Source organism: Paralichthys olivaceus, chromosome 8 (genome assembly GCF_024713975.1).
Source record: "Paralichthys olivaceus isolate ysfri-2021 chromosome 8, ASM2471397v2, whole genome shotgun sequence".
Classification (NCBI taxonomy): Eukaryota; Metazoa; Chordata; class Actinopteri; order Pleuronectiformes; family Paralichthyidae; genus Paralichthys; species Paralichthys olivaceus.
In genome coordinates this window covers 17110537-17133963 of record NC_091100.1, presented here as the reverse complement: position 1 = coordinate 17133963, position 23427 = coordinate 17110537, and the positions used below count along the sequence as shown (strand labels likewise).

Sequence of the window (23427 nt, the reverse complement as noted above, 5' to 3'; positions counted from 1 at the left end):
GCCAGAGCGCTTGGACGAGGCCATGGCCTGAGCCAGGGCAGGGGCAGGGGAAGCAGTTAGCAAAGGCACGCTGAGGTAATAAAGATGGATGCATCGTCAGTGGAGCCAAGAATCATTGTGCACATGAACCCCCCCAATGGCCAAGGAACAGCAAAAAGTCGGGCAAAGGAACAGAGATGATGACTACAGAAATCGAACACAACCCACATGACCCGCAAACAAATGAGCACACCGACACTGACACAAACATGAATAAGAATAATGAATTTTGAGGAGATTGTAACAGCAAATAAAATGCATCAGTCAAATGTAAAATCTCAGGTCTCATGGTCTCTATGCATGTTATGATCATGATACATGTAAACTAGGACCAGAACTCACTATTGAAGTTTCATGACAGACAATGACTAATTTCAGGAGCTACAGAGTGAGTCATTAGAGAAACTGTTTGACGGAAAACACAAAAAGAGTGGCAGATATGTTGATATAGGTATATTAGGACTGGTAATTTCAAAATAAACATGTTCAGTCCATCTCTCCAGATTGTCAGAAACAGCTCAAATGATTTATGTGTGTATGAGTGGAGTCTGCAGCAAGAGCTACACATAAAACACTGAAGAAGTAAGCGCACACTCCAGTGACACACTCACACACACACACGCGCATATGTCTATTGACTTCATGAAAACTGTAGATGTGCACCGTACAGCACAAGCTGCATGAGCCAGATGTGGCATATGAAAAAAAACCCTCCTCCACACATGGGACATAAAAACTGTTATCTAATCTGTGTTGGTTACTAGGGAGATTTATGCTCAGAGTATCATCCAGGCAACAAGACAAACCATAAAAAAGATCATATACAAATATAAGATCCTTGCTGCAGCTGGAAATTCAATGGGTCTGCCCAGTGACTGACATGTCACACACGGTATGTTTATGCTTTTTCTTTAAAATCGAATGTATCTATGCAGCTTGATTAACCTCGTACTGGGAGTGTATCCATTATTAAGTATACAAGAAAGTGTGTGTTATTTGTGAAGAGAAGTGTTATAGAGATTGTGTTTGTCTTTTCATTCCTCCTCTTCTCAGATCTTCGTTACCATGCTCCAGAAACAACAGAGACTGCCTCTGTGGCAGCTGGTGGTCAGCCGCCTCACTGTGGCTGGTTTGTTCATCAGTGTGATTGTGCTCTACTGTTTGTCTACACTGCAGATCGCCTTCAGTCCAACTGAGTAAGAATATTTCAAAGCATTACTCTCCATTTTTTGTTACTGAGGACCATTCTAGTTCAAAATGCTGCTGCCAGAGTTTAAATAACACACTGGGCTACCCGAGTCTTTTAGAATTGATTCCAAAAGTTTTTTTTAACTTAGCTATAAAGATAGAAATGCCTTTCCTCTACCTATTTAGTTGTAAAAGTGCTGATGAAGGTGCTGGAACACCACCTAATTTGACTGTTAAATGACCAACCTTAGGAAAATAAACTGTCTGTCTGTCTGTCTGTCTGTCTGTCCGCCCGCCTACCTACTAGTTGGTTTAAGATGAGATAAGACTTTATTAATCCCAAGCTCCTTGTGCCAGCTTGTTCCAAGATAACAGTCCAAAGAATACAACAATATATAGTATAGAACATAGTGAGAAAAAGTCTAAAATGTAAGTCAAAATACAAGTAATAGTATAAGTGTATTGGAAATGAAATAATATTAAGAGTATAAATCGAGTAATGAATAACCAGTGCATTAGTTGATATTAATATAAATGAGAATAAAATATGCAAAGTTACATGAGACAGAAAAACTAATTCTTAACTCAGTTGGCAGTATGTAGAAATTAAATGATAAAGGAGTAAGTAATATGGGATATTACATAAAAATTGAAATGTTGAATATTGTATTGACATGTATTTGAATCAATTGAAATACTGCACATGACATTGAATTAATATTATGATGAACAAAAACAGTAATATTACACAAATCGCATGAGAATGTGCATGAAAAAGAAAAAAACAGCATAATATTGCACTGTTTTGTGTATGTTATTGGAATTATTTAATAAGTGTTCGGGTTAGAATACAGTTTGACGGCTTTTGACTCTGTGGTGGTCGTAATCTTCCACTAAACGTGTGACACCAGTATGACATGCATGTGGTGAGCGGCCTCGTGCATTATACAGGGAAGTTTTCTCAGCATCCTCCTCTCTGTCACCTCCACCAGAGACTCAAGTTTCACTCCCAGAACAGAGACAGTTTTCTTGATGAGCTTGTTGAGTCTTTTCGTGTAAGCTGCCTTCACACTGCTACACCACAGCATAGAAGATGACACTGGCCACCACCCAGTGAAAAACATCTGCAGACCTCCAACTCCTTAGTCTTAGCAACATTGAGTTGCAGGTGGTTTATTTATTTTTCTGGAGGTTGCTCTCCAGATTCCTCCTGTAACATGTGATCTTTTCACTCAGTTCAATCTGAAGCTTCTTCAGCTCCTCTTTGTCTCTGCTCCTGAAGGCAGCCTTCTCCTTGTTGCATAATGCCTTGATGTCCTTAGTAACCCTGGGTCCAATGTTGGGGGAACAGTGTTCTGTCTTTGTGGGTATTACAGTGTAGCAAGCCACTAATAGCCGGCATGTATGGGATAGATTTGTGTTGATAACACCTGTATAACAGTTAAATCAGGTGCGAACACACAGCCTTTGGATATAATTATATATATAAATTCAAGATTTATTTAGACTTTGTTTTTTTAACATTATTTGGAGTGTGTTTAGCAGATGTTGGTTCACTTTATTTGCTGAACACCTATACATGTTGTACTATTGTTCTCAATATAGAAGGAGAATTTGTTGTCATACATTTTGGCGACTAATTAATCTCCACATGCTGACTTTTCCAGGCTTCCAGTGCCTCACTCCTGTGCTCTTCTACGGGGCCAACACAGCAACCAGTCAACCACAAATGTCTCACAGCAAGACAATAACATCTGCGCTCCTAAAGTGGACATCATGTTTATGAAAACCCACAAAACAGCGAGCAGCACCTTCCTCAACATCCTGTTCCGCTTTGGAGAGAAGCAGAACCTGAAATTTGCCTTCCCAAGCAGCCGTAATGACTTCTTCTATCCCTCACATTTTCAGCACACATACGTCCAAGGCTACAGATCTGGAATGTGTTTTAATATCATGTGTAACCACATGCGCTTCAATGCACCTGAGGTGGCCAAAGTGCTGCCCAGAGACACAACATACATAACAATCCTCAGAGATCCTGCCGAGCTCTTTGAGTCGGCTTTCCATTACTTTGGTCATATGGTTCCTCTGACCTGGAGGATACCAGGTGAAGATAAAATGGCCGAGTTCCTGCAGGATCCCACCTTCTACTTCAGCCCCAATGGATTTAACTCCTTCTACCTGAAGAACCTGCTCTTCTATGACCTCGGACAGGACAACACCCTGGATTCACATGACCTTCGTGTGGAGGAAAGTATCAGGCTCATTGCTGAGCAATTTCACTTGGTCATGCTAACGGAGCACTTTGAGGAATCGCTCATCCTTCTTAAGGACATCCTCTGCTGGGAGATGAGTGACCTCCTCTTCTTCAAACTTAACGCCCGTAAGGAAACCAGTGTGTCTAAACTGACCCCAGAGCTGAGGGCAAAGGCCTTGCAGTGGAACAGCATCGACTGGGAACTTTACAAACATTTTAACCTGACGTTCTGGAAGAAGGTGGATGCATATGGAAGAGAGCGTATGGCAGAGGATGTCGCAGAGCTCAGGATGAGGAATGCAGAGATGGTGAAGATCTGCATTGAGGGAGGCCACTCTGTTGGGGCTGGAAGCATTCGTGAGGAGGGCATGCAGCCATGGCAGCCCATTGGAGAAAGGTCTATCATGGGATACAACTTGAATAAAAATATAGAAAAAGCATATCAGGTGTTGTGCCAAAAGATGTTGACCCCAGAACTCCAATATCTGACAGACTTGGGGGTTAACATGTGGCTCACTAAGCTGTGGGGACATGTGAGAAATATCATTAACTTGTGATGAGTGAGCTGTTTAGGGGATGACTGAAAAGTGAGTATGCCTGAGGTTTGCAGAGTTTTTATGTATTTACTCGTAATGTGATGTAATATATAATATATAACGTTGTTATATTCAACGTGTAACGTGAAACCAGGCCCAGCTAAAGTCGTCCAGTTGGAGACACAGTGAAACGAGTTTTCACCAAATTTCTTTCTAACCCGTGGAACCTAATACAATAACAGCAGCTGCACTTCAGAGCTAAAGATGGACACTGTGATGTGCGCCATCTAGTGAAAGTACATTGCATCCACAGGTTTGTGCCACCTGCTGGCAATGTATATTATAACATGTTTTTAAACTGCTGTGTGTGTTTGTTACCATTATAATGTAATATATGTATCAGAAAGTGTCATGTTATATGATTGGTATTTCTTTCTTCGTCTCAAATTTGCATTTTGCTTTGTTGGCCACTTTAAATAGAAGTGTATTTGTGTATATAAGTGTTTTAGTCGGATTTATTTTCGGAGGATTTTAGCCTGTGATATATGTATTCATTATATGGCTGCTTCTTAAGGCACCAGCAACTGAAGAATATATATAACTCTATAAAAACATTTTTCCCATTCATTTTATTTTATTTATTTATTTTTCATAGGCTACTTTAACGTATACCTGGTAGGAACAAAGTGCTTCTGTGTTATTCTTCCCTCCTGCTGTTCTCTCATCCTCATCAATTGCCTTTGGTTCTCATGTTGTTATCTCATTTTTCCCTTCAGTTTTACCGACGGGTGTATCAGCACTGACGTGCTATCAAATTATATCCCTGCAAACTATATCCAAATTATGCAAATCAGCAGGAGCACATGTGGCTGCTTTTCAAGTCAGTAATGTCACTGCCTACTGTTTCTAATTAGGTGTTCACACTAGATTTAGAGTTTCACAGAAATAGGACTTTTTGAGGAATTTATAAAACATTTTTTTCAGTTCTCACTTGTCATGCATAAGTTAAACAGCAAAAATGTAAGATTAAATTAGAAACAACCTGTCAACGGACAATAAAACAATGCAAGAAGATAACTGCCTTTGAACTACTACATTTGAAAAAGAGACCTGTGCTGTGTTGCATGTTGAATAAAACTAGTTTCATTAGATCAATTTCAACTATTATAATGAACAAAATGCAGCATTCAAAATGACCTTTCCAACAAAAACTCTCCCTCCTATCATCTTTACTTTTCCCTTAATCTTTGAAGCTGTGTTCAGAATGGTCAACGGAAATCTCTCAATATAATATATCTCTACAAAATTAACAAATAAAAAAAAGAATGGTTTCTGTAATTTTAGGAAGTTGTTATCGCTCTGGTGTATGTTTAATTTTCAGTGTTTTTCATTTTAATTAGTTGATTGATGCTATAAAAGAAGGTGAAATGTCATGACTGGCAGCTGAGATTGACTAACTGTTCGGCCAATCTCTTGTATCGTGGCTCCCTTCCTGATCAGCAGACTCTGGCTCCAAATGGACAAGATGGCAGTGTTTGTATTCAGGAGATTTTGGCTTCATTTCTAGATAGAGGGTGGGACCAGGGTCAATTTGAACAGATTACCATGCTAGCATATTGCAGAAGGAAAACATTTAACACTGGTGTTGCTTCCCCACAGGAGACAGCTGTTGGTCAGTAAAGGAATGAAGTTTGATACTAAACCCGCAACATTTCTAGGGCAGTGATTTTACAGCTGCTCATGCTAATGCTGGCTATATTCACTTTCACTTATTGATTATTGTTGTTATTTTCCTCTGGTGTTAACTCTCATACTTCAACCTACATACTACATACCACTGATGAGGCGTTTTTCATATTTCACCACGAGTTGTTATGTTTAGTTTAAGAAGTGTGTGAACTCTTGAGCCAGGGTTAGAACACAATGTTATCACTGTGCATGTGATGAAAGTAGTTGAGAGAATAATGTTCAGATCTGAGGAAGAGGTGGAGCTGCAGTGACCCACAGATAAGGAACGTTTGTTTCTGTCTCAAAGGTTGCTGGTTAATGAGTTGTTTTGATGTGTTTGCTTTAACAATTGTGATGCACTGATGTCACTTTGCACATTCTTCTTTTGTGATTCTTTCAAGCATGAGGGAAAGTGAAAACTGCGACTCTTAGTGTTGGTTTCCACAAGCAAAAACTCTGAATCAGCCTTTACCTGGACTCTTTCTCATAACCAGTTTAAACTCTTTTTGTTGTCGACACAACTTGATGTATTTTGCCTTCAACACCTCACTTTGCAAGTAGACATAATGAGAGAAACTATAAGTGAAGCTGCATTAAACCAATTTTTCTTCATTATTTACAAAACATTTTGTTGTTTCGTGTTTATGAATGTGTCCACATAAAAGCAGAATTCAGTGATCAAAACAATTACCAGCACGTTCTATCTGTCTAGCTTGGCACAAGCTCTGTAGCAGCAGTTGATTATTTTCTTGTAAATCATTGACTGATGGTGTATTTCATTTCATCGTGTTGACTTTTGTAACAGCCTTTTACTTCCCTAACCCAAAACATGACCACACCACTCCTGCACACTGGCTCTCTGTATGTTTTAGAATTGATTTATTTTATAGCTACAGCTACATATCAGACCTTTTAGTATTTTACGAGCCGTCACAAGCATTTGCTTTGAGGGAGGATCTGCTTGAGGAAGTCAGGTCAGCTGAGTCAGTCAGCCAATTCTATTTTAATTTATTTAAAATAATTTTATGTCTTTTAGAATTCTTTCAGATGAATATTGTCTTTTTAATATTCGTGATTCCTTAAATGTTGCTGTGCTCATGATTTTATGACCTGTCTGTTTTATTTTGCTGTCCTTGTCACTCTGTAACTTAAATTTTGAAAAGTGCTCTACAAAAAGTTATTATTAAAGTTATTATTCTATTGAAGACACAAGATTGGCCATGATGCATTTATAAAAAAATAAATTATAAATTACTAAACTGTGTCCGCATTAGACACAAGAAAACTTTTTTACGGCTCTTTTTACAGAGCTCTCCTAAAACTTTGCCCTAAGAAGTTGTGTTTTTCCTTAAGCTGAGTTTCTGAGAATTCTTTTTCATTCATCTACATATTAAAGGATATTTGAGCTATCACTTTAAGTTGTCACCATAGCAAAAAAAACAAGATAATACTTTACTTACTACCACTTGTATCTGGTATATTAGGAACTAATGGACTGGTGATTTCAAACTTCAGAAGTACAATTTTAATCAATCAAAGTCAGTTTTTTTAGTTAGAGCCTGTTGAAATGGAGAGGGAGAACTTTCAAATAGAGTTATTTAGTTTTGCCAAACAGATAATAAAGCTATAACTGACAGTTTTTGCCATGATTCTGCCCCAGTTTCAAACTTTTGAAACTTGTTGGGGGCTCTTTGAGGGATTCTCTCTTTTCCCTCTGTGAATCTCTCTGTTGTGTGGACTTTTTATGTAATGGACGCTTTTATTTGTGTTTTATTTCCTGTCCACCATCATGATTTTCCGCAGCTGCACTAACGTGTCACACCAGAGTTTATTTATCACTGCTTCCTTTTGTGTATCTGGTCTATTTTGTCCATACTTGCCTCTGGCTGTTCGCCTGATTTTCTTGTGTTTTAGTTCTGTTTATTCCAACTGACGTCCTAGTGATCCTGGTTTGTTTTTTCTTGGATTTCTTGATGCCTAAATGTTGCTGGTTCCTATCTGAGTTTTAGTTTTCTGGACTATATTTGCTTTTTTCTGTATTTGTTATTAAAATAGTCTTCGCATTATATCTGCCTTAAGTCATCTGCACTTGGGTCCTCATTTGTTCCAAGACATAACTTGTGAAGTCCAACATGGTGACCAAGCATTGTTAAAACTAAGTTTTACTGGGGGATTACAATGTTTAATTATGTAGTTCAAATATATCACCATAATGCGACACAGAATATATTTAAAGTGGATCTAATGGTACAGAAGATATCATCTAAGAGGTTGAGCCTGTGAACATGACTAAGAATCTACAGAGAATTAATTTACATAGTTAATCTTTGGATAACCCAAGTTTTACATTAACAAACATTTTAATAAGATTGAATCTGATTTGTTGGTGGTGGGGATCAAAGGGAAACTTTACCATTTATAGATAGATAGATAGAAATACTTTATTCATCCCCGAGGGGAAATTCTTGTGTTCCAGCAGTACAGACATGCGCAATAAGTACAAGTACTTTTTTACATACAAAGAGCATGCATGTAGGATGGTAGTTGAGTTGTTCAGGCAGAGCTAAATTGAGGCAAAGTTAAAACAGAAGAGACTGGGTTGAATGTTTCAGTAATCTAAGAAGCATAAAAACATAAAAACATGGAACAGTGCAAAGAGTAGAGGTGGTGCAGTGATACAGTGATGTGCAAGAGACTAGCTACTATATACAATCTGCAAGAATAACAGTTACTGATATTCTTTATACCAGTCATTATAAATAGCAGCAAATAAATTAAATTTACTAAGCAGATGGAATAGGAGACTAATTGTCTAGCTAAGTTAAACAGTCAGTTGTTACAGCTGTCACAGGGAGTTATTATAAAACCTGATTGGCAGGAATGACTTCCTGAATCTGGCCTAGTGACAGCGGAGCTGTCTGAGTCTATGTGAGAATGTGCTCCTCTGAGCCAGGAGGATGTTGTGGAGAGGGTGGTAAGGGTTATCCATGATGGATAGCAGTTTGTTCAGCATCCTCCTCTCCACCACTGTTTCCATGTTGTCCAGTTTACAGCCGATGATGGAGCCAGCATTCTTGATTAGTGTAGACAAGTCTGTTAGTTTCACTGGCTCCTATGCTGCTCCCCCAGCACACAACAGCAAAGAACAGTGCGCTGGCCACAACGGACTTGCTGCATAAAGGATCGCAGCCTCCTAAGGAAGAAGAGCCTGCTCATCCCCTTCTTGTACACAGCAGTTGTGTTTGACTTCCAGTCCAGTCTGTTGTTGATGGTCACACCCAGGTATTTGTACTCCTCCACCCTCTCCGTCTCCTCCCTCAACACATTCAGCGGTCGTGGAGCTGTCGTCCTCCGCCTGAAGTCAATCACCGTCTCCTTGGTCTTAGCCACATTCAGACGCAGGTGACTCTAACTGGCCCACTCCACAAAGTCAGCCACCACTGCTCTGTACTACTCCTCCCATCCATCCCTTATACACCCAACCACCGCAGAGTCATCAGAGAACTTCTGCAGGTGGCATGACCCAGAGTCATGCTGACAAAAAATCAGAGGTGTATAAGGTGATGTTGAGTTCCTACATCACTGACCACCACATCAGACAGACCTCGACCCAGCCGCAAAAACTGTGGTCTGCCTGTCAGGTAGTCAGTAATCCAGGAGATGGTGGGCATGTCCACCCCCATCACCCGCAGCTTCTCACCCAGCAACAGTGGCTGAACGATGTTGCACTGGAGAAATCCAAAAAAGTGATTCTCACAGGGCAGCCAGAATCATCCAGGTGCGACTGAGCTCTTGCAGCAGGTAAATGATGGCGTCATCCACCCCCACATTAGGCTGATATGCAAACTGCAGCGGGTCCAGTAAGGATTTCACAACAAATCTGTTTTCCAGTCTTGAGTGTAACTACACATCTGAAAACAAATGTTTTGGACCTTTTATGGCCACCAGAGGGAGCTGAGTCCCCTCTGATAAGGACGCTGTCAACAGTCCAGTGACATTGTTGGTAACGTAGACTTTAAATAAAGATGGACAATGTGTCTCCACTTCCTCCCACTATCCAAAATTAAGCCACATTGTCCTGGACACAAATGCCACCATCAGGTGACACTGGGGATAAACTCACTCCTTCAGTCGTGAGTTAGTCTAAGTTACCCATCACAAAAGCATGAGCACATGAACATACATCGGTATGATAAGAATGACGTAAAATGTTAGAAACCAAATTTGAGAAAAATCTATTTGATGTATACATTGTAGCTTAGGTCTGATCTTCTAACATGGAGGAGTTTGGACTTATGAGCTTTAGTCCAGCCCTCAGTCAACAGGTGGCAACAAGATACTTTGGCCTCCCTTTTTAGGGACCAGTCATGTTGGTAGTTTACAGTTTGACAAGAATGTGTGGAATACAAACTATATCTATTGATAAAGTATTATTTTAGGAGGTGAATTGATGCAGTAATGTTGATTAATTCTGACTTTTTTCAGCACCATATATATATATATATATATTACATTGTAGTGATAACACACACACACACACACACAGAGTTTAAAACCATGGTATAATATACATTGCCAGTCAGTAAGGGTTGATTACATCACATTACAAGTACATAAATAAAAACTCTGATTACTTTAGGTTTTAACATATCACTTTTCAGTCATTCCCTAAACAGCTCACTCATCACCACTTAGTTACTAGTTTTCCATTGCTCTTGTTTGATCTCCATGTTGCTGAAAGGGCTTCACAGAAATATAAGATTTGCACGGCTGGTAATTGCCAACAAAACCGTTTGTATTTTAGTTTAGTTTAGTTTATTTTAAAATATGAATGTGGTGTGGTATAACGCAGTGATGGCCTCTATGAAAACGCCCAAATTAAACAAAGAAAATGCATCTACCATACAGACTTTAATACAGGTTAAATATAAATGGACAGGTATTAGTATAACAGAAATACAGGGAGGGAAGAATATATGTACAGAAAGTACAGGAAAAACCAAAATGTTGTAACTACAATCTGGATGCAGAGTGTGTTGCTCATGCCAGTGTCACAGTTGCTCTTTGGGGAGATGCTTTTATCCAGTAGGTGATTTATAGGAGGATAAGAGGGTATGCTTTCCCCATTAAACCAAAAGAACCAACAACCTGTATTTTAAAAGTATGAACTTTCCAGCTGCACAAAAATCATTCAGTGTCCAGCAGATTCCTTCAAACCGCTTCAGCTGCGTTTTATAGACAAACAATTGCCCTGAGGCTCCAACAGACCAATATTAACTCCATATTACTGCACTCAGGTTGCCTGCAAACCAAAGGCAGCAGATACTGACCAAAGCACTGAGGGGAGCTCAGAGGGAGCTCAGAGGAATAACACCTGGTTGGCAAAGTAGATAAGAAGTATAAACTATACTGAGAGATGTTTTTTTTTAGTTCTGTAACCATATCAGTGTTATGTTGTATGTTATACCGGGAAAAAAAATATTGCAGCCAATGGCTACATACATGCTGGGTTTGTTCCCTGATCTGTCAGCAGCGTTGCAGCAGATTCTGCAGAGCGTCCTGGTGAGTGAATGAAAGATAAGAAAGAGGGAGGAGAGATGATAAACTCATATTTAGACTGGTGCTGAAAATCACCACAAAGCAACAGAAAATGAAAAAGAATCTTTCACTTCTGAGCTACACACCAACTTTGCATATGAATGGTGAGAATACAAGAAATCATAACCGTGGCTTAAATAATAACCACATCAGGAACGTGAATTATTCATGAGCTGTACATCCTCTGTGTGTGAGGGAGTGGGAAAGTTATGGCCTATATCCCCTCGCCTCCTCCACTATTTTCTCATTAAGCTGATGGGTGAGGAACAATGATCAAATTCTTTATTTTTTGGCAACACTCAATCCTTTACTCAAAGCTATCTATTCTCAAACAAAATACGGGCTGCTGGAATTGGGGAGAGCGAGAGAAACAAAGGCAGTTTTTGGTTGAAGGCGTAGCAGTCGTGACGACAGAAAGTGGGCCAATGTTTACTCATCGAGGGAATGAAAGGCTCCTCCGACTTTGCAAAGGATTTAGAAGTTAGACAAGCATGTCTAAACACACACGCATCCGACAAATAAAGCCCATGGACTTGATTCCTCCTCTTTTCCCCGTCTCCCCTTCTGCCTCCTTAATGAGTTTGCCTCTTTTGTTCTTCCCATCTTAGTTTTCCTCAGTTCTCTTGCTGCCTGTCCTGCTTTCAAAACAATATTTTACTTTGCAGCAAGATTTCACAGAGTTTCAGCTTCATCAGTGTTCAAATGACTGAGACTGAAGGAACAAGCTGGGGTTTTCATTTGAAGATGGAAAGAAGTTCATTTCCATCACTTCGATGAGTAATTCCGTTAGTGAACACTTCCATAATCAAACATCAGTGTTTCATGGATGATCTGACTGTACACATCCATATACGTGCAGTGTGACTGTCTCGCTGTGTCCACAAAAATGTGTCAATATGATTTTATTTTTTAAGTTCTCTCAGTTGTTTCAAAACTTTCTGTGATTTTATATCTCTTAAACGACTTGGTTGAAATGACTGTGATGCATTCAGGGACCTTTTCCCCTGAGGTCAGAAGTGACTCAGGCAAAAGTGCCTCAATGGATTGAACTGAAAATGAATGAAAGCTAAAAGTTATGCTCTTTAAAACGATACAGACGGTACCTGGGTCACTCGGTCAGTTGATATATTTTCATTTAGTTTTATGATCCATGCCAAGGATGTTATGTTCTCACCCCTCTCCATTTGTTTGCTGGTTTGCACGTTTGTGAGCAGGACTACGCATGCAACTGAACGGATTTCCACAAAACTTGGTGAAGAGATGGGTCATAGAAAAACCATTAAATTGTCCTGTTTATCAGGGGATGATTTCTTTTTTAACTTTGTTTAACTTCTTTTTCAAATCAAAACAATCTCAGATTTCCCAGGGAATAATTCAAGGATCTTGATGGGACAAAAATCTGGCATATTCAGGGAACTGATATCGAGTAGTGTGTGAAATGTGGGGCAGCTTGATTGAATCTAAAGGATTGTTGAGCCTTGGTGATATGTATGTGCATCTTATGTGAACTTTACATTGGTTTGTTTTACACTTAATCTAAAGTCAGTCAGAATAAAAGCCCTCCTCAGAACCCTGCTGATAAAAATAAGTAAATTCAGACAGAACCTCCATCCCTGTTAAAATGTCTTGATTCAAACTTTTATCATATATATAAAAAAATAAATCACTTGATTTGATAGCTGATATTTTGTGTGTCTATATACTGGTGAATTCCCCTATTTTCTATCAACCAAATAATATGCAAAGTGGTGAATGCAGAACAAATGTCAACAGTTGAGTGAATATATGTATTTGCTGGAAAACCAATAAAACAAACTCAAAATGAAAACAATGACCTCATTTAAATTAAAAGGTGCGTTGAACTTCATTTATACAAGTGTTTTAATTCTACATGCAGGGTGATCAGTTTCTTAATTTTTTAAGTGAACTTGTCAGAATTTAAATTGCCCTTTTTTATTGAACATCTGACTGAAGCATTGACGTTTTCAACATTTATGCAAGAAGACATTGATAACAGCATCTTTAACAGTTCTTACACATTGGGAACAGAAAATGCTGCAGGGAGCAGTAGGTGATAAGTTGGTGTTTATGCACCGCTCTTGACTGAAATTTAATGTATAAATACAAACTGCTCATTTCTTGAATAACTTTTGGAAAAATCGCTGTTCAGGCTAAAGCAGTACATCACAAACTTGACAACTTACAAGCAATAAATCACACACTGTAGCTCTCCAGCTTCATTTCAATTTCATTTTATACTGAATTTCTGTTAGGCTTTCACTTCATTATTCAGTGGTTTTCACTGACTCATTATTCATTTTGATGAATAGGGAGAAATGGGTAACATTTGAGGGGTCTGGAAACATACAGATCAGCTGGTTTTTAAAAAAAATTTATCATTATTTTTAAGTTATTAAGTAATCGGTCTTACTTGGTCAATGCGTTTGAGAAAGTGAGGGGGAATGGAATTTATAATTAGAGGATTATATCACACAAATATCATCGTCATTATCATCTCCATCATTGTGACTTCTACATCCTATATTAAGAGGATCTAAAATATTCATAGCATCGCAAAATGTATTCTCTCTCTCTCTCTCTCTCCCACTCTCACACTCACACACACACCCATGTTTGTGCTTCTATCTTAGTGAGGACACTCATTGGCATAATACATTCCCTAGCCCCTTACCCCAAACTTAACCATCCCTAACCCTTAACCTAAACTAAACCTAACCCTAAAATCAAGTCTTAACCCCCAAACAGTCCATTAAAGGCGGGTCACAAAGTGAGGACTGGCCAAAATGTCCTCACAGGTATTAGGCTCAAACTGGTCCTAACTAAGATAGCTGTACAAGAACACACACACACACACACACACACACACACACACATACACACACACCCTTAAGGTCATGACTGATTTACATCCATTTCCTGAAGACTTAACCCTTAAACTCACCCAAACTATAACTTTAAGTCAAATTAAACCTTACACTATGACCCTAAAGGTGTGTCATATTTTTTGGCATCTGGTGGAGAAGTTGGACATTACAACTCCTCACCTTCCAAGTGTGAAGGTGAACGAGAAAAGTCCTCTTGAAAGCCAGTTTTGGTTTGTCCATTCCGGGCTACTGTAGAAACATGGTGCCCTCTGTGGAAAACGACCCACTCCTGATGTAGATATAAAGGGCTCATTCTAAGGTCACAACCTCATTTTTTTAGTTATGCACAAACTATTTCAGCTAGTCCTCCAATGCTTTTTGTACACAAGTGAAACATATTTATAGAATAACAAAACATTTTTGCACTTTGCAAATATTTCCACAGCGTCAAAATGTTTTTTTAAACGTGTACAAAGTATATTTAAAGCTACAGAACTTTTTTACAAATAGACATATTTCTACAGCTTTGAAATGTATCACATACAGACCATGGTGATGGACAACTATATCATTATTTCACGAGCACAAAATATAAGTTACCCCAATTTGACCCCATAAATATAAATTAAAGTTTGCTCACCTTATTGTTCACTTTACCAAAAAGAAAGACAAGTCCCTGTGATGACAGTGTACACAGATTTAGGTCAGTCTCACTCACACACACACACACACACACACACACACACACACACACACACACACACACAACACACACAAACACACACAGTGCATGTAGGTTAACAGCTGCTGAACATGGGGCTGTTAAATATTTTAGGACGAACACATATTCTCTCACCGGGCTCCCTCACCTGCTGCCGTGCTGGGAGGCGTTATGAGGAAAAAGCACATCCATGACTTATTAATGTCACAGAGAAGGATGTCGACTGACGAATGATGGAAGGAAACAACATAATCTGGGCTCATTATGAAGTGAAGGATTGTAATTGGTGTTATATTTGTGTGTTTGTCCCAGTGTGCTCATTAAGACTAAGTCTTTGATGAGGTCACTCAGGTCCTAAAGTTACTTTGCAAACTTCATTCAGGATTTCAGGTCTTTCCCTCACATACTTTCTCCGCCTACTTTCTTTTTTCTCATTGGTGTTTAAATCTGTCCTGTTTATTTAATACAGCCAATGCATTGTTTGATTACGAGGATTCATTGCCCAACTTTTTATTTGTTCAAGAAACTTCTATGAACTGACAGAACTGCCTCAGAGTGCGTCCATGGCCAAAGAATAATCTTCACTCTGATTCCCTGCAGCCCAAAGACGTGCAGGTTGAGTTGCCCCTGTTAAAGACAACACTCAATCTGCAGAAATCAGTTGAGTTGTTTTTGCTTAATCCTGCTAACGAACAAACGCAGTTTAAAACAGGACATCTCTGTCAAAGGTAATAAAGGGAAAAGGGAAGACAATGTTCTGGCAGAGAAGTGGTTATGAGACCGGTGGTTACTGCAGCAGTAATGAAGTATGGGTGGCTGGAGTGATTAGTGGGAGGAGCAAGAACTGGTGACCACACACTAAGGGGCAAACAAACAGAATGTGACAATCTTATTAAGTGCAGTTGACATATAGGGAATGTTGACGCTTTTGTGGCTATTGACTATTTGTCTGTACTCTAATTTAGCTCATAACTTAACCTTGACAGAGACCCACACAAGTGCATCATGGGAGGGCCTCTGCTTTCAACGCACAAATACCATGTTCTGCCTCTATCAGCAAATTAGCAATACCTGCTTATTTCTTTCTGTCCGATTGTTTGTGTTATGTGCCATATATTCAGATGGAATTTGCCACATATTGTGTTGTTTATTCATTTGTTTTTCACATACTGTGGGATCCTGTAGCGTTACACACAAAACACACACTGTGGCTGTAAAGTTCAGCTCAAGGCCTGACAGTAGAGAGATAAGCTTGTGTCTCGTCAGCAGTATTCTTGTCACTCTGTTGTGAGGGTCAGAGCTGCTATAAGACTTTGAAGCTGGCTGTAAAACATTATGGACGTAGCACTGGATAGAGGAGTGGTGGCAGGAGGTGAGTAGTTATTACTGTGCCAGAGGAAGGGGAGTTGGAGTCTCCAGAAAAAGGTGCTGTGGGAGTATCTCCTTGAGAAAATTTAAGGTGGTATATACTCTTGTGAAATACAGGCTGCACAGCTGCACTGTCATCCAACTGTAACTCCAGATGTTTTCTGACCTGGTCAGCCATGTTTTTTTAATTTGAAAGATTATAATGAGTGGAATACATGAAACAAGAAGATATAACGACAGAAGAAGGAATTATCAGTATTTCACAAGTGATGTATTTGATTTACGCTCAAAATATGACATTTTAAAAGAGAGAGATTTGAGTGGTTTCACAGTGAGACTATGTCCAGTTGCACAATTTTTACTTTTATTAATGTGTGATATCATTTCCCTTTTCTCTTTCAGTCTACCCTCGTCTCTGCTTTCTTTGATTTTCCACTGTTCTAGTTTTTATTTCCCCTTACACATATTTTTTATCTGACTGTGGTCTTTCTGCTTAGATATTCTCTCACTATCCTACACACACACACACACACACACACACACACACACACACACACACACACACACACACACACACACACACACACTATGGATCACCTCTCTCCTCTCTTTGTCTCCGAAACACCCCCTTTCTTTACCTTCCCTCTTTCTGATTCCTGTCCACCCATTCCTTCTTCCCTCTCCTACCCCATTTTTATTTGTTCCTCCTCATTTTGTCCTCCTGTCATACTCTCTCTCTTGCTTTATACACCTGCTGCTTTCATTCATTTACCTTCTTGTTCATTTCCTCCTTCTCCTTAACTCCCATATTCCTCCCACACAACCTTTCCTTTGTTTTCTCTACTTCTCCATTTGTGCCTGCTAATGGCATTCATACCCTTGTCTGTCTTGCTTGCTTGTAAATGTCCAGAGGATCTGCTTGGGCCTTTACCTTTGGGCCTTGGTACTTTATAATGCAAAATTAATTTATTATTAAATGTAGAAAAACAGGAGAGCTCCACCATGGAAGCGTTTCCTACTTTCTGGAGAAACAGATGAAGCAAACAGATGAGTGCACAGTTTAAATTTGTTTGGGGGGAAAAAAATGTGTGTGTGTGTGTGTCAGTACATAATTAAATACAATGCAGTAGTGGTTCCAGCACACAGTGTAAAAATAACTGCTTAACCCATTCATTTAAATGGAGCTAATTAGAGAAGCTGTCTTGGGAGAAGGCCCTCACTGTGCCATCTGTTTATACTGTATATATATGTGTGTGTGTGTGTGTGTGTGTGTGTAACAGGTTTTTCATAAGATAAATTAACGCTGCTTAACAGTGCAGTAAATACAGAGGTCTCACAAGGGTATTACACACTTGCTCTCTTTATTTTCTCTGTAACTCTCTCTCTAAGACACTCTCTCACTCATTAATCCTCCTGCTCGCTCTTTTATTTTAGCATATCTGATAGTCTCAGAGAGATGAATTCAAGACTATAAAAACAAAACTAATTATGGTAATCTATCACTAAAATTAGCTGATGAAAATTCAGGAAGTATACAAACCTGCAGACTACAAACACAGCACTGCATGGAATTAATAACTAAAAGTGCTGAAGTCCAACAGTGTTTATTTGCAGATACTGCTGACACTTTCTCTTATTTTTAGAGCAGGCATGAGGCACAAAAATAGTTAGTTCACAAGGAAAAAAGGAGTCTCATAAGAGTACTGTAAGAATCTTTTTAAAGCCTTGATTTATCTTACTATTTTATCACTTTGTTTCTCTAATGACCTGCTTGTACTTTGCTTTCTTTGTGAATCTTCCTATCTCTACGTGACTGCCTTGTATTGTTTGTTTTCTTTTCTCCTTTTATCAAATGTTATCTTTGTTATCTTTCCTTCCTACGTCTCCAGTTTTGGTCTGTTCAGGCAGGCTATCATCATTTATCTCCGCACTTTATATCATCACCATCCATCACTGTAGGTGGTGATGTTAGTGAAGCGTGAGCGTGGCATATATGCATGTTTAAAAAAAAAAAAAGAAAACAATAGCATGAGCCATTAGCAACGACAAGAACTAAGGATGTTTACAAAGCAGCTGAAACTTTACTGACATGACAAACACTGAAATGAAGCGATTAATCCTTCAGGCGCGTGACGTGGGTGCATGCGATCATTTCAGCCCGCCACTTCAAAAGCTGTCATGGTTGACAAAGGATCGCATGGAAATAAACAGCAGCATCAAGATAAAATGAATCTCCACAGACAGGTGGAGCCAACATTAGAGGAAGGCAGAGGAAAAAATGTGAGGAGGAAAACGTGACTTTATTCTTCCATCAACCTGACAGATGCTTGGTTTTTTTTGTTTTTAAAATGTGGGGGACAATTTCAACTCAATTTAGTTTCCCATTAAAATTGTAATTGAAGCAATAGATGAGAAAGTGATTCAATCAAAACTTCAACATCAAAACTAAGATGATATCAAAGACAATATTGCCTGTTCTTAGAGACAGAGTGTGGATGTCTGGGTGTTTTATTCCCATAGACATCATTTTAATGCCAATTCCTGCTCAGTAATATCTAATTACTTTCTTTGGCCAGTCACCAGAAAAATTGACAGGCACATATCTGACAAATCTTATCTCATTATTTCAATGTCAATGTCAAATTTATTTATATAGCACAATTCATTTATATAGCATAATTCATTTCTATAGCACGTTATGGACTATTAAAGAAGAAATGGACTGAGTATAAACAGATATATTTGGAAGAGTGACCTTTGTAAATCAGGGTTTGTGAAGCAGCTCTCAGTTTTCTCAAGATCGTTAAAGCCGTTTTCAGACATGATCTGCATATGTAAAGTTCTGAGAATTGGATACAGAGTTCACCTGCAGTTTGTCTTTCACACAAGTACAGCACAGCAGGAGGTTCTCTGCATAGATGCATTCACAACAGCAACAAATCCTAAAAGGTGGAGCAGCCTTGTGCAACAGGCAGAGGCAGGAAGTGACGTATTAACTCTGCTGCAGAGATCACGTGATTTTCTTTACAACACAGACACTGTTGTCAGCTCTTATCACCACAAACGTTCTTAACATTGTTATCTGTATCTTATTGTATGGCTCCACTCGGTCACACTGATTCCAGCTGGGGATCCCCTACTTTGTTCTTACATCAAATTCTCCTGAATTTCTACAGACTTTATTGTAGCGGGCCAGGCGGAGAAAGTAAAAAAGTAAAGAATATGGATTATCTTCAGAGTTCAGTGCATGTCTGAAAGCAGCTTAAAAGTAACAGAGCTGGATCCATTTCATTCATATTCACAACTTGGTGATAAAATCCCAGGCTACTCAACTAAAGGTGGAATTTGTGGAAAATACCTACAAACAATTGGCCAGGAGTGAAAACATAACCTCCTTGTTGGAGGAGTAATTGGGTGGGAGTTGGTGTGGAGGACATGAAACTGCAGGTGTTTTTATTGTTTCCAACAGCTGTCACTAAATGGCTCTCATCAGACATAATTTACTTACTGCACCTTTAACCTCCACCTTACTTTCCAAACATATGTCATGCAGCTTTTCCCATCTGCAGGGTACTAACAACACAGTCTGGGCCTCACTGTGAGCCACAGGACATAAATGTAGACACTACGAGCCACGGTGCAGTGTGTGCAGGTGAATTGATCGTAACAACGTGAGACAACTCCTGGTGGACTCACAGCATAAAGCAGACAGAACCGAACAGCTGCATGCAGCAAGCCATTCTTGAACCTTACTTTGGTTTTGATTCTGATCGGAGAGGGAATCGTGTGTGCAAGAAATCGAGCCAGACGCATTTGTTACCCTCATTCCAGCTGAGTGCAGAGACAAGCAGGGAGCAGAAATAGAGTCTCAGTGAGTAACCATAGCAGCTCAGTCACGCTAAAGTAGACTGTTAAAAATACACTTACGAGGTGCACACAGAAGTAAAGCAACCGATTGCTGCGAAATGTGACACTGTGAGTCAACCTATTTACCCAAAGGAAACTCTCGTATAATAAAAAGTATGGCCATTTACAGAGAATATTTTTGCACACAAAAGGTAATAAAATGAAACCTTCCCCAGCAAAAGCCCTTGGCACATTTTGAAGAAGACATTTCACACACTGATATGAGTGATGACCTTCAAATCATAGGGCTGCAAACCTGTTTGATGATATTAAGCAAAGTGTATAAGAGATAGAGACAAATACAAGTGTAAAATGGAAAGCCATGTTTTTCAGATTTCATAACTTTATTTCAACAGCATCCCTTAAAGGTCCAGTGTGTAAGATTTAGGTGAAAGGGAACTATTGTCAGAAATTTGATGTAAAATAATCCTCATGATGTTCTCACTGGTTCATTTCATCTAAATTGTATGAATTGTAGTTTTCTTTACCCCAGAAAAGGCCCTTTATATTTAAATACTTTATATTTATATCGAGGGGGTTCTCTCTACAGACGCCGCCATGTTTTTTTAACTGTAGTCCAGACTGGACAAACTAAACACCTTTTGAGTTTTTATGACAACTGAAGCTGGCACAGGTTCTTTTTCATGTTTGGAAGGAGAGGGTGAGGTGAGGGGTCTTCAGCTGCAACATGCAATTTAAATACTACAAATTTCAACACACTGTACCTTTAAAACAGCCATTACAAAGTGCTTCACAAAGACAAAAGAAGCAAATGGATCCAGTATCATTTAAAATAGACAGCTAATTATATAAATATGATAAATGAAATGATATGTCATTTAAAAGTAATGAATAAATTAGAAAATAAAGGAAAGCAAAAAGAGCAAAAAGCATCAAGTAACAACCATTCGAGGGATGAATCAAAAACACATTTCTCGAAAACTATTCCAGAGAGTTTGGGCCCTGACAGCCAAGGCTCTGTCACCTTTGGTCTTCAGCTCTGACCTAGGAATATCTAATGGAAACTAATCTGAAGATCTGAGTTTTAAAGCTGAACTAAACTTAGGAGATGAGAGAGTGAGAAATGCAAAGCTCTGTCTGCAGAAGCTGTTAAATGTCTGCCCATGTTTGCCCATCATTCATCCCCTGCCGTGTGCATGTACGCTTGTGTGTCTTATCCATTAGTCATAGAGAGCTTCCACAACGAAGTGCTCTTAATTGCCAAACTCATTTAGGAGTAACTTTTCCCTCTCTATCTCCCTCCTACTTCCCCATCTCACCCCATCTTCTCTCACTGTAACATTACTTTTCCTATTGTTCTGTAAATCTGTCTTCTTTTTCCCACTCATTTATCATTGTCATAAACTTTGCTTTCTCTTCTGCTTCATAGTGTCCTGAGGTTGTTTTTGTGTGAGTTGTGTATGTGAGTCTACAGTTGACATGTTAAATATTCAAGGGGCCCTCTGGAGTTTTCTTGGAAACACACATTGTGGTTGTGTTACTCATCTGGCTTTCTGCAACAAATGTACTTTGAAAGAAAAAAGTTGAAATCCTGTATTGTTAAAAATCATGTTTTTCTTCTGTCAGTCCTCTTCTCCTGAGCCTTTTGTTGGTTTCTTGGCATGTGACTTCCACCTCGTTGGAACACTGCAAAGCCATTCAAGTGCCTATAGACAAACAAAACAAAAGCTAGTGATCTATAATTGTCTTGTTTAGTGTTCTTCATGCATTCAGGAGATTTTAAATATGTAGTTTACAGTGTGTTGAAATTTGCCTTTGAGCAGAGGACAGGCAGGTGTGGAGTAGCTGAGTGGTGAATAAGGCTGCAGGAACGAAACAACAGGTGATGTTGGTTGTGTTGGGTCCGGAGGTCTGGAAGCAAGCAAACAAGTAAGTCTTAAAATAAGAAAAACACCAGAGAAGATGTTGATTCACTATAGAGGCTGAGCTACCACTGAGGCATTGTTGACAGTCTGGTGATGAGAGGCTGCAGGTGATGAGTCGATTGGAACCTGATGTGGAAGGTAGTCAGCTTATCAGGTGAGTGAAGCCGCGCCCACTGCACACACACACACACACACAGATGAACAAGGGAGGAAGAGACGCAAGGGACGATTGGGAGAAATATAGGGTGTGTCCTAAATCCTCCTCTCATTCACCACCTCCTACTTTACTAGATAGGGTGATGTATGTATATACAGACTGGACTATATAGTGAGCTCATCGAGAAATCAAAACACTATCGGATACTACTTGGCGCATTTTCTCTGCACCAGTAAAAACATCATTCTTGCAGTATTATGACATCGTCAGCCAGAGCAGGTGATAATGTTTGGTGTTTAATGTATAAAACAAGTTTTTGTATTCACATCCTCATCTTTCCTGCTTCTATGAAGTCTACTCACATGCTACATTCATTATTTTTTAAAATAATAAATCATATAAATATTCATATTACATTTTAAATAAGAATCAGACATACTCTTGACCCCTCAGGGAAATAGAAATCTAAACTATTAAAAAGAAGTATGTAGGAATATGTGCATTATGTACATTATTTTATGAAGTGTATACAGAGAACAGGTAACTGTGTCAAGTGTAATAAATGATGGCCAATATATATATATATATATATCCTGGTTTACAGGACCTGGATTTAAATTCGATTTCGAGGAAGTAAGAATGAGACAGTAAGAGACAGGAAGAGAAAGAGAGGTAGAGAGAGCTTGCCTCTGGGTTGAGCTGTCAAAGGGACCTTTAAAGAGAAATGTTATGAATATTTTGCCTCACCTTATTTCACCACCCCTGTCTTCTCTCCTCTCCTGCAGAATTATGCAGGGCTTGTCCACCCAGCATATAGCGTCTATTCCCACTGCAGTATTTTGTAAACTGTGGGGTGAATGAATAGCGCAGGATAAAGGGCAGCTAACATGCCCACAAAAAGCTACTGCCTGTTATTCGGAGATCATTATCCAGACGGAGAGTAGCTGTTACTTATTAATGAACAGCTTGTTCTTCCATCAGTGACTCTGCTTGAAAAAAGCTCTATTTCTGGGCCTTCATTGGACAGCTGACGATACAGATTTTGGAATAAGGTTCCCTGCTGGACTGGGACAAATCACAGTCAACAGTTGGCACCATAATGGGCCATTATCAATCTTGTCAGACTGTTGGACAGCATCAGAAATCCCATCCTCCTCA

At 39.2% G+C, this 23427-nt stretch overlaps 1 protein-coding gene and 1 long non-coding RNA gene across 2 annotated transcripts; one reads left to right on the top strand and one right to left on the bottom strand.

Annotated features, from left to right (window-relative positions):
- Window positions 1-864: 864 nt before the first annotated feature.
- LOC109627347 (galactosylceramide sulfotransferase-like) lies at window positions 865-7827 on the top strand. Its single transcript, XM_020083839.2, has 3 exons — window positions 865-931; window positions 1093-1235; window positions 2895-7827. Exons 1-3 carry the CDS (start codon window positions 920-922, stop codon window positions 4039-4041), a joined length of 1302 nt encoding a protein of 433 aa, XP_019939398.2. The 5' UTR covers window positions 865-919; the 3' UTR covers window positions 4042-7827.
- A 12714-nt stretch (window positions 7828-20541) lies between these two features.
- On the bottom strand, window positions 20542-23142 carry LOC138411208 (uncharacterized). Its single transcript, XR_011243863.1, has 4 exons — window positions 23017-23142; window positions 22179-22285; window positions 22001-22098; window positions 20542-21893 (listed from the first exon to the last, which is right to left on the bottom strand). It is a non-coding gene; the product is annotated as an uncharacterized lncRNA (long non-coding RNA).
- Window positions 23143-23427: the final 285 nt, after the last annotated feature.

What these genes read in the sequence shown, in the direction of transcription:
- LOC109627347 (XM_020083839.2), top strand. An exon ending in ATCGCCTTCAGTCCAACTGA is followed by an intron (nt 1,236 to 2,894) that starts GTAAGAATATTT and finishes TGACTTTTCCAG; the next exon opens with GCTTCCAGTGCCTCACTCCT.